This window comes from Ochotona princeps, chromosome 20, assembly GCF_030435755.1.
Source record: "Ochotona princeps isolate mOchPri1 chromosome 20, mOchPri1.hap1, whole genome shotgun sequence".
Taxonomy (NCBI): Eukaryota; Metazoa; Chordata; class Mammalia; order Lagomorpha; family Ochotonidae; genus Ochotona; species Ochotona princeps.
In genome coordinates this window covers 19,419,107-19,431,506 of record NC_080851.1, presented here as the reverse complement: position 1 = coordinate 19,431,506, position 12,400 = coordinate 19,419,107, and the positions used below count along the sequence as shown (strand labels likewise).

Here is a 12,400-nt window from a genome sequence, read left to right as displayed (position 1 = left end):
TGGACTACAGAAAGAAATTCTTCCCCAGGTGGTAAAATTACAAATTCTGCTCAAAAGTACATGAGCCCAGAAGGAGTCATGCTCATCTTTTCAATTTCTAGCAAACAGAAGAAACACACCTCCAAAAATATTGCATCCAGCAAGTTTCTAAACATATAATTTTTATACTATATGCTTCAAAGGAGTGTTGATCCATTCCTGGCTGATGCAATAAGACACAGAACTGGTTAATATTAATAGCTCATTAAATGAAAGAGCAAGTTCTTAAACTATGGACTCTCTGGAAGGATGTAACATCATAACCTCATACTCCACTTTTTTTTAGCAATCCATCTCAAAACAGGCTACATTACCATTTTAGTTAGTGGTTGCTTTAGATTTGTTTATTAAAATTAACATATGTAAAGAATCAATCTAAGTTTCAATAAAAGATTCATAATACTCTAGCCACTAGATAAGCTAGCTAAATTATGTTTGTGGGATACATTTTCTGACTAAAAAGCCATCTCCCAATGAATGCTTTCATTTTAACATGACTGAAAAAGAAATTGGATTGTGGCTAGGGCGCAGAGACGTAGTCTTTTATTTCAAAAATAACTTCCCATTCAAACTAAGCAGCATACTGGTTTTTTAAAGTAGTTTCAGCTATTTGTCTTTTCTTTATCATTACGAATTACATATCTAAACTAACATAGTAAGGCTTTCTAACTGAAGGACTTCAATGAGCAAAACCAGATCTAAAGGCACATCTCCTTAGAAGACATGTTTATTAATGATGGTAACACAAATGATAAAGACAGAGGTGACACTCATTGCGCCACTCGTGCATGCTTTGGCCCAGGTGCTGAGTAATGCAGTGTGCCAGCAATCTGCTTCAATGGAACGCACTGCGGGCCGAATACACCTTAGCTATTCAATTGCATTTACAAACCAGAACTCTCATCCATTTGGTGCTGCCTTAACATGCCACTCCTCCTCAGCGGATGCATTTCCCCTATTTACTTTGCTTTTCGAGGGTAATCTTGCAAAAGCAGAGTAACAACTGGATGTCTCCATTGCAACATTCTTCGTACAATCCACTAAACTCTTCTGAGAAAGCAGGATATACTTCTAGGTAAATAATACACCAAGAACCGCTTCAAAGTAAACTGAACTTGAAAAAAATGGAAAAACAGCTCTCTGTGAGGCAGAGCTGCTTTCAAGTCCAGCATATTACTCATGTTCCACAAACACAAAAGAACCTACCAGAATATGATGACATTTCTCCAGAGCTGATGCCTTTGTTTCCTTGCCTTGCATCACTGGTTCTATTCAGAAATCATCCTGTAACATGTTAAACTACTGCAGCTTTGGATCGTGTTATTTTAGTACAACCAGTCCCTCCTGACTAATACACAGTACCTGGAAGGATTATGGGTACGCAGGAAACGAGGTAATCCCTGTAAAGCACTCAACATACAGCACAGAGTGAGTGTTTCCCAATTCTTCACATTAAACGTAGGCAGGACTTCTAAGGAAGACTTTTTAAAAATCTTTTCCAATTCTACAAAGGTCCAGTGAAAGAGTCAGATGTAACTAGTTAATTACAGTAAAGCTGGAGGCATTCTAACCACAAGTTAGGAGTCCAGGCTGTGGGGTCAGGCTCCTGGCTTCAAATCCACTGACAGTCAGCTCACCTTGCGCATGTTAACACAGCATTCTAAGTTTTGTTTTTCCTTCTGTATCTTAGTCCATTCTGCGCTACAATAGCAGAATACCAACGGACAAGGTCATCTGTAAACGTTAAGTTCTTTGGTTGGCTCACAGTCCTGGAGAACAGGAAGTCCAAGATAGAGGGGAAGTATCCACTGAGTGCCTTCCCACTGTGCTGTGATGTGGCAGAAGGCATCACATGGCAAGACAGCACACGTGGAGAGCTAGAGCGGGCTGAGCCTGATTCCAGAATAACTCAACTCTCTCAGTAACAGCATGAATCCATCCATTTGTGTTGGCTCAGTCATCATAATCCAGTTACCTCTTAAAGGTCCCATGTCTCTCTTTTTCCTATAAAGATTTATTTATTTTTATTGGAAAGTCAGATATACACAGAGGAGGAGAGACAGAGAGGAAGATCTTCTGTCCATTGATTCACTCCCCAAGTGACCACAACAGCTAGAGCTGAGCCAATCCAAAGCTAGGAGCCAGGAACTTCTTCCAGGTCTCCCACTCAGGTGCAGGGTCCCAGGCTTTGGGCCGTCCTCAACTGCTTTCCCAGGCCACAAGTAATGAGCTGGCTGGGAAGCAGGGCAGCCACTTGGGGAATGAACCAGCAGTTAGAAGATATGTATCCTCTCCATCTCTCTCTCTCTCTAACTCTCCCTTTCAAATAAATAAACACATCTTAAAAAAAAAAGACAAAACATCATTAAATCAAGTTAAAACAGTACCAACATCTCAAGGGCCTCTCTATGTACTGTATTACTTGCTTTACAAACATTGATCTTTCCCATCCTCACAGCAACCACACAAGGCAAGTAAACCCTCGCTTTTCACATGAGGACACTGGAGATGCTGTGCGCAGGCCACAAAAAAAGGTATGAGGAACAACAGAGACACGGAGCCCAGATCCAACTCCAGTCCTTTAGTTCCATCCACGCAGAAGGCACCAAAGCTATATGGTGAAATGCTGCAAACAGTAAGTGCCTATGACATGTACCGCTGATCCACTTAGTGCGCAAGACAACTCTGGGTCTGAATCCGCAATTTGAAAACGCCCACTTTTCCTTATCATTTTTTCCAGAATTTCACCAACTTTTATTTCCTAACTTCCTAGACTTTTTTCATTCATTGCTATTTTGAGTTTTTTAATTTGCAAAGTAAGGTCATTGGTCATACCTGCAAATACATGTTTTAAGGTATTCAACTCATGATTTTTGTATTATTAATTTCTGCTGAAAATTTCTTTCATTTTGTTTTTAAATTTATTTGAGAGACAGACAGGCAGGCATAGAGCTGGAATCCACTGGTCCATTCCCCAGATGCCCACAGTGACCAGGGTTGGGCCAGGGCCAAGGCCAAAAGCCACTCCAAGTCTTCCACTTGAGTAGCAGGAGTTCAATGACATGAGTTACCACCACAGCCTGCCACAGCCTGCACTGGCAAGGGGCTGCAAGAGTCAGAGGCAGGAATCAAATCCACACATCCCCAGGGGAACCAAAGAATCTTAACTGCTAAGCTAAATGCTGGCTCCTGGGGCTGAAAACATTTATGATTCCGGCTTTCTGTTTTCTTCCTACTGTAGCTTTGCATAGTTTCCTGCCTATTTCAGTTTGGTTTTAAATATCTTGGATTTTCCTAGATAGCAACAACAGCTGCCTCTCTGAAGAAATGTGAGGCAGAACCTGTGATTTATTAGGTTTCTGAGTTAGAGACTTTTTTTTAAGAATGTGTTTTCTTTTATAAGTGGCAACTTTTTCTCTGGTGGAGGGCGCAAAGCACAGGTGAGTCTCCTGAGCTTATGAGTTTTGTTTCTGGGGACCCTTGGTTTCCTCTGCTTTGTCTTTTCCTTCCCCCACCTCTCCCAGAAATAAGTCCATCATACCCCTGCCCTTCAGCTCCTCGAATCCACCAGGTTTCACAGCTGCTTTAACACTTCCCCAGTCTGTGGACCTTCCCCTGAGGATGATGTTCTTGATGTATTTTCTGTTTATTCGAAAGGCAGAGCTATAGATGGAGATTCCCTGGTTCACTTCCCAATTGCCCACAGTAGCAAGGCTGTGCCAGGCCAAAACCAGGAACTAAGAACTAAATTCAATTTTCCCGTGTAGGTGGCATGGACCAACTCTATGAGCCACCACCTGCCACCTGAGGTGCACATTAGAAGGAAACTGGACTGGGATGCAAAGCCACGACTTGAAACCAAGCACTGTGGTGCAACAGATGGACACTGTGCCATTCCCCGGGCTCAGGCATAATCCTTCAACCTACACCCAGTCTCCATGTGACTCCCAACTCCCAAGTCAGCTCTGGGGCTGGTTCTGCTGGTTTCAGATGTTTATTTTCTCCTTCACAAAAAGGCACAGTACTCCCTGCTTCCTAATTATCCTGAAGGCTTGCATTACATGTGCTTTCACTTGTTCTCCGTGTGATCTGTTTAATACCTACCTGACAGGTAAAAAAAAGATTGAGATTGAAGTAGCTGCCAATATCCCCACTATCCACGAACTTCCCAGACAGGTCTCTAACATCCTAACATGATCAAGATGACCTCTCACACCACAGCATGATTCTGCCCTACTGACGTCTGCGAACACACAGATCTCAGTGAACTAGAGATTCCCCAAAATGAGTGGTGATCTGCAATGGTTTGTAATTTTGTATTAGGAAATAACATAGGTTACTCTACCTATAAGCATCTCAGAAAAGCATCAACAAGAGATCCTGAGTAATGAAAACGTTAAACTACCAGAAATACAAAAGATGCTTTCTAATGGCAAATGCACAAACCCATCTTTCTCACCTTTTCTATGAAAAAGCAAACAAAACTCATAACATACAAATTTAATAGATCATCGTGGCTGGGGTCACAAACAAAAACTACACTTCAGTGTAATACAATTTTATCCATAACTAGAAAAACCGGGCTGCATTTTTAAGTTTAAATGATTCACTGCTTTGAAAGTAAGCGTTACAGAGTGTTACCTAGAGAGAAGAAGAAAGAGAGCGATCTTTCATCCACCAGTTCACTTCTCCAATGGCTACAAGGGCCAAGACAGAGCTTCGTGCGGATTCCTACTGGAACAGCAGAGACCCGGACACTCGGCATCGTCTGCTGCTTTTTCTCAGATCCTACTGCTGGGGCAGGATCGGAAGTAGAGCAGCCGGGATGATAACTGGCATCCGTATGAGATACTGGTGTTGGAAACAGTGGTTTTACTGGCTTTGCCGTGATACTGGCCCTGTGTTTATTTTTCTAAGGTTATCCATTTACTATTGTTAAAGACCATTGGCACGGCTCATCATTCCATTCAATGAAACTCCATGACCCTGCTTTATCACTCCACAGTTTCCCACTGCTGGGAATAATGCTGCATTGGACAGAAAAAGTCCAAGATAAAATAACATGATTAGTTACAAATTCCAAGGCTCCAGAGCCACCAACTTACCTCAGACTCATCCGTGGATTCCTCAAGGGACCCAGAGTCCTATAAAAGCACAAAGGGTGGAAATGTCAAAACAGAAACATTTGCAAAGTGACCGTCCCCACCACCAATACCCACTTGCCCGTTGCCGAAAGGCCATTGGCTACTGCACAGCAGAGAACTCCATAGCCTCTCACTCATGCATTGCCTTTTAGAGCCCGGGCTGCCCCCAACATGGTTACCCTGGTGTTTCAGGATCCACATTTCAGTTGACCTCCCTCAAGCAGTCCTCAAATGGCTCAAAAGAACTAGAATTAGCTCAGGAACCAATTACCCGATCACTGGAAGATACTCCCTAACAAGGAAAATCCATGTGGCAACATAGCCTGACATCTAAAAGGAAGAGGATACTGCCATCTCAAGTTATCTATAGGCCAATTTGTACATGGGAAAGCTCCTGTGCTATTAATTATTACGCTATCTGTCTCACTGAGTCGAAATGATTGTCTTTAAAGAACAATAAAAGAATCCTCCCAAACCGTTATCCAGCCCATCCTGTGCAAACAAGCTGAGTGATTTACATGCAGTCTTTAACCATCAACCTTAAGACAAATTCTGCCATTTAACACAGTTTCCCACTTGCTAGACAATGAATCTTGCTGCGTTGGAGGAAACAAAGCAAAAAGGGAAAAATTGAGTAGATCCTGCTAATCTCTCACCTGTCCACGGAAAGACAGAATCTGCTGATGCCACGCATCCTCAAAGAGGTCAGCAAAATGAAGATTTACTTAACGTACTTATAGATATCAATAGCAATAAAAGGTTACAACTAATATGCTGACACTGAAAGTAAGCATTTTACAACAATCCATGAGATAAACAAAGGACAAACAACCACACACACAAAAAAATGAGGCAAGGACATTTTCAACATAGCTAGTATTTTTCTAAGAAAAAATAAACGCATGAAAGAAGAGTCAGAAACGTACACTCGTATTAATCAAGACAAGCTGAGTACTAGGATGCATATAAACAAAAACATTCTCATTCCATTCAATGAAAAGCTTTAAGAGCCTGTTCAGTGGCAGACTACTCCTAGACAAAAATCACTTTTAAAATGGGGATAAACGTTAATCACAATTAAGAATTTTGCTCTCATTACAACCATAATGAATATGAGAATCTCCCCCACATTTCAATGCAGCCTGTTTAACTAAGCACCAATGTTGGTCTGTCAAAGTTCTGATTAGTTTATAGCCACATGTACCTATAGAAACGTTCTGTTCTTAGCATCAGCAAAACACTTTAAAAATTCAGATCTATTGCTTGACAGTATTGCTGGTCAGTTAAGGGCATGCAGCGTATCTACCCTCTGCATTAATGAACCCAGTTCCTTGGCTTACTTCCCTTACCAGCAATTCTTCTATTACATAATATCAGTAATCACTGTTCCAATGAAACAGAGAATCCAGCCATAAATCCAAACATATGATCAACCAAGTTTTGACAAGACTATCAGGAAGACACAATGGGAAAGGCATTGTCTTTGCAATAAATGCTGCTAGGAAAAACTGATTTCCACACACGCAAGAATGAAACAGGCCCCTTATCCTACAATATATTGAAAAATCACTTCAGAGAGCCTGGTGCGACAGCCTAGTGGCTAAATCTTCATCTTGCATATGCCATGATCCCAAATGGGCACTGGTTCATATCATATCCCAGCTACTCCACTACCCATCCAGCTCCCTGGTTGCAGCCTGGGAACACAGTCAAGGATGGCCCTAAAGCCTTGGAATCCTGCACCCAACTGGGAGAACCAGAGGAAAACTCCTGGTTTGCAATCGGCTTGGCCACTTGGGGAGTGAGCCAGCAAATGGAGGATGCTTTTCTCTGTATCTCTTTCTGTGTATCTGTCTTTACAACAAAAATAAATAAAATTAAAAAAAAAAAAAAAAAAAAAAAATCACCTCAGAATGGGGGTGGGGGGAAGGGAAGAGCTAAACAGAAGAGCTGAAACTATAACATTCATAGAAGAAAAAACAAGGGAAAAGTTACTACACACTGTCCTTGATTTCCTGGATCACACCGAAAGCTCAGGCTATGAAAGCCTGAAGAAAAACCTAAAGAAGGACCTTTCTCCAGTTCTCAGAATTTTCAATATACACACTGTTTGCTAGGAAGAAAAACAGGACTTAAGGGAGAAATGGGAAACTTTAGTCTCAATAATGTCACCCCAAAATTCCGCAGGAGGGCTGTTCTGGCTCTGTGCTGGCGTCTGGCACAGCAGGTTGAGTTTCCACCGTGATGCTGACACTGCCTGTCACAGTGCCAGAGTCATGGCTGCTCCACTTGCAATTCAGCTCCCTGTTAATGTGCCTGGGAACAAAACAGATAATGGCCCAGGTACCTGGGTCCCTGTCCTCCACATGGCATGGAGCACAGGGCCCCAGCATGCCTGTCCAGGCCCTGCTCTTATGGCCTGGTGGAGAGTCAATCAGTAGATAAAAGATGTGTGTCTCTGTGTCTGTCTCTGTCTCTCTCTCCCCCCTCCTTCCCTTCCTTCCCCTCTTCCCAACCCCTATGCCTTTCAACCATACAATTTTTTTGTTTTGTTAAATTTTTATTTTGAATTTTTGAATTTTGTGGTACAATCTCGTATAGACTGGGATTTCCCCCGCCCCACCAAACTCCCACCCCCGACAGATTTTCCCCATGTTGCTACAATGGTGTAGTCCTTCATAAGGAGTCATAATTCCATCAGTCTGCTATTTGAGTGTGCCTTGACATTGCTGGTACAGACAATATCAGACAGTCCAGCACCCCATTGTCTACACAGTTCCAACAGTTTCATTGGGAGTCCGTCTTTACATTGGAAGCAGGGATGCATACTGCATTGTATCCCCACATCTGGATATGGTAGTCTCTATTACTCCATCACTATACATTCCCACAAATATATGAATTAAAACAATAGCCACAACAATAACAACAACAAAATTATAGCATCATGAAAAAACATGCCACTGAGTAACCAACACATGGGTGACAAAAAGAAAACCCAAAGGTCTCTTGAGTAAAATGATGCCACCGTGTAATCCAGGAGCCAGCGATGAATTTGACAAAATAAAGTATTTGGAAGAAATGAAACTGAAATCAAAAACATCAAAACACGTAGGATCCTTCATCTGATGAGTCACTCCCCAGGTGGCCGCAATGGCCGGAACTGAGCCAATCCAAAGCCAGGAGCCAGGAACCTCCTCCGGGTCTCACATACAGGTGCAGGGTTCCAAGGCTTTGGGCCGTCCTCGACTGCTTTCCCAGGCCATGCATAGGGAGCTGGATGGGAAGCAGGGCCATGATACAAACCAGTGCCCTTATGGGATCCCAGCACATGCAAGGAGAGGACTTTAGCCACCAGGCTTCCTAGCCAGGTCCTTGGGGGGATTAAAAATCCCCAATTTGCTGGGGAGAAAACTGAAGTATTCAAATGTGTTGACTTGATTTCTATTTTATGCATAACACATGGGGTACATATAATCATGAATGTGCCTTTTGATAGTGTATATACAATCTACATTAAAAATAGAATTTGTTTGATATATAAAATGCACAAGAGAACTCAGGGTAGAAAACCTCCTATTTGGGCAAGGATTGTTCACTTTAATGGACCAGGCCGAGGGCTAGTTGAGTGGAAGAAATGAAAGAGTACCACAGGAAGCTGACAGGACAAAGGAATGTAGGGAAATTTGTGTTCCGTTTGAACTAACAACTTTTCAAAAGTTTCAAGTAAGATCAACTAAGTTCTGCTGAGCCTAATGACAATCTAACAACCCAGAAGACTGCTCTTCCCCTAATAAATGCATTCAAGTGTTTTATCACTAAGCAGGCTGTGTCCGCAGGAAGCACGAGCCCTGTGGGAGACAGAGACAGGGCCAACTCTTGTCCTTATTCATGACAACTCAATGACCTGTAGAAGAGGTAAGACGAACACACCAACACACAGACTGCAAGCAGAATGCCACTTGGAGGACAGACGTGGATGAGCACTCGTGAGCATGTGTGAATCATGAAGGCCAGCTATACATCTTTTTTGGAGCTAAGCAAAACCGCTGGCTAGATTTCCAGAAAGAATGTAAGTATCCATTCCTTCTGAGAACTGTAAAATAAATACAGTGTAATTTCACAAAAATATACCTTATTTCATAAAAGCGGGTCTTTATCAGTCTTAATACTTTTTAATAATAATAATTTTTAATGTTGTTCTTGCTTTTATTACATCCAGAAAGTGATTTTAGCTTTATGTTCAATGAACTGCTTTACACTCACTCATTCCAAGGTCACTTAAGGAGGACCAAGCAATCAAAAAAAGAACACAATGTTCGGGCAAGCTTTCATTTTGCATTGCACATCTTGGAGGGTTGTCTGCATTTACAGTATGTGGAATTAAGAAAGGTTTCCTTGGCCTTAGCCCATGACCTATCCTGCTGTACTTGTTGCACATCTCAATTGCTAAAGCATTCACAAAGAAAAGATTGAATCTTGATTACATAAAACATTCAGGGAAGCAAAACAGCACCCTTTGTAACTTGATTTACTCAGGTTTGTATACTTTCAGCATTCAAAACACTGTGTTCTAACAGCCTTTCATCTTCATTAGGTTTTAAAAGCTTCCTACAGTGAAACTCAAGATGCACTACTCAAGCCAATAAAAAAGCCTGATCGTTCTTCATCAATACAGAACAGATATTATTGGTGCAATTATTGAAAAAACAAACAGCACTATTTAACAATGCTTGCTTCTTTTTGTCACTGAAAGCAGACAAGATATTTTTTAAGGAAGACACAGACACCAATGTGAAGACAAATGTGTGCTTCAAACGGGTAGTGGTTGTTACAGCATCCAGGGTGGATGACAGGTGTTACAGGTGTTACACCTAACTCTACTTCAGGAAGCAAAAAATAATTTATATTTGGGTTCTTACACATATTTTAAAAGGCAAAAGTGTTGCAAAAATCATGAACTTTGAAGACAGAAAACTAGAGATTATTTACAGACACAATCTTGAGCAAATTATTCAAACTATTCAAATTGTCTTGAGTATCAATTTGCTAACACATTGAATTGAACACCAAGCAATATGCTAGGTGCCAACTGCACAGTCAGCAGGGAACAAATCCTTGTTATTATGGGGTTTGACATACTAATGGAGAGAGTATACAGAAAGAAGAAAAAACTCAGCAGAAATGTTAAACCCAGCATGTTCTTGGTGAGGCGCAAGGAGATTTCAAAGAATGGTTGGAGGAGGTCTCTCAAAAACAACACCTGGATAGAGACTCAAAGGCAGTAAGCAGAAAGATAAATAACAAAGACCATGAACGGGAGTGCCATAGACACAGGCCCTGAGGTGGTACCATCAAGAACGCCAGGGTAGTTGATGTAGAGTGGCAGCAAGGGAGTAAAGCAAAATGAGGCTAGAGAAAGCAAGCAAGGTTGACTGGGCAAGGTTCTGCGGGGAAACATAATTGGAAAGGCTTTGCCTTTTCCTTAGAGTGGCATGAGAGGCCACTGGAAGATTTGGGGAGAAAGTGTCTGACCCAATTTCCATTACAATGGTACTGCGAAATGTTTGTGAAAAAGCAGAATAAAAGGAATTTGAGATGCATGCTACTTCACAAAATGCCTTTGCAAAAACCAAATGCCATGGGAAAGGGTCTTTAAACTGCAATGTGTCCACAAATGTGATACGTTCTTATTATACCTCCAACTTTCTATGAATCTTCCTACATCAGATGGCTTTGCCTAACGCTTTATCAGCAGAAAACACTACATACTAAGAGCAACTCCTTCTACTACATTACTTCTAAGAAAAGAGGGAATCTGGGTATTTGCTTTCCAAGCAAACCACACAAAACAATAACATTGCAACATGAACTAAAGATTATGCGAAAAAAATCTCATCTTAATCAAACCAAGCCGTGAGAGTCATGACATGAGCCATCCTTCCTGAGTTATTGGCATATATCCAACATATGCCAGGCAAGTTGTCATTATGAAATGAAAATAAAGTATATTACAGATGGTAAACAAAATACTGAACTAATGTCTCTTACCACCAGTAAATGGCTCATCGTCCAATCACTTTTTTAAAGATGCAGGCCATCCAGTTAAGACTCAGGAAAAGCCAGATCAAACTCCAAGGACAGAGAAAACAAAAACTTGAACGATCTGCCCCAAAGTTCTAGTTTTGATCTGCTTCTGCTTTATTGTTTTGTCATTTCACCCCATGGCTGGCTACCACTCCTGCTGTATGAAAATAATTGAGATGCCCATCACTAATTTCCACCCTACCTCCTGTGGCCCGTGACTGAACTTGACTGTCACATGCCCTGCCAGCCGCAGATGATCCCACTTACTATTGAGCATAACAGTTCACAATAACTTCATGTGTTAACTCCACCTCATAATAGTTCTGTTAGTATCTTACTTTTCAAAGTTAAGGAAGTAAACCAAAAGTCACACTATTAGTAAAAATGGGAACCAGCACTGGAGTACAAGCATTTTTGCTCCACACCTGCGGCGTCTGTGTCTGCGTCAACAAAACTCATCATCCACTATCTCAACCCTCTGGCACAGCAGTCCCCACTGTCCTTGGAGTGGAAAGCAACTTACACTCCTGTCACCTAAACTCAAACCGCAGCTCGTTCGTGTGGTAGGCCTCTCGCAGGAAAATCCTGGAGCAACTCTGTCGGCCACCACACTACAATTCCCCGGACACAGGACACAGCACCTGACCCAAGAGAAGGCCGCCTCCAAGGACGGGGGTGTGTCGGGCGATCGCCCCCAGAGCCCTCCCGGCAGCAGGCAGTCCACGCCGGCCCTCTGCTGCTCCAGAGGCGGCTTCGCGGCCCCGCCCCGCAGCAAACCCGCCTGATCCTCCAACAGCACCGCACCTCCACACGCCCCGCAGCAAGCCCAACCACCTCACCCTGGTCTCCCCTTCCTTTTGCCCTGCATTAGTGTGGCAGCCTTTACCTGCTCCTCAGCTTCCGCCATAGTGAAGTCGTCGAGTCATATGACACACCAGGAAGTGAGAGAAAACAGAGCTGCGCTTCCGTAGCATGCTGGGAAATGTAGTTTTATGTTTACTCTGGCTGGCCCTCTGGTCTAGCTGGTGAACTTAATGGTATTTGTTTGCTCCAAGCCCAAGGAACTTTTACTTCGGAGAATTTGAAAATATTCATCTTTAATGATCTGACTTATTGTGTTGTTTGCGATT

At 42.3% G+C, this 12,400-nt stretch overlaps 1 protein-coding gene across 1 annotated transcript in view; it reads right to left on the bottom strand.

Annotated features, from left to right (window-relative positions):
* VPS41 (VPS41 subunit of HOPS complex) overlaps positions 1 to 12,191 on the bottom strand; it is a 133,444-nt gene extending 121,253 nt beyond the window's left edge. Inside the window, exons 1-2 of the mRNA XM_058678307.1 lie at positions 12,157 to 12,191; positions 5,145 to 5,183 (exon numbers count right to left, since the gene is read on the bottom strand). Of these exons, the coding sequence (XP_058534290.1) occupies positions 5,145 to 5,183; positions 12,157 to 12,177 (60 nt within the window). The 5' untranslated portion in view covers positions 12,178 to 12,191. The remainder of the gene's footprint in view (positions 1 to 5,144; positions 5,184 to 12,156) is intronic.
* Positions 12,192 to 12,400: the final 209 nt, after the last annotated feature.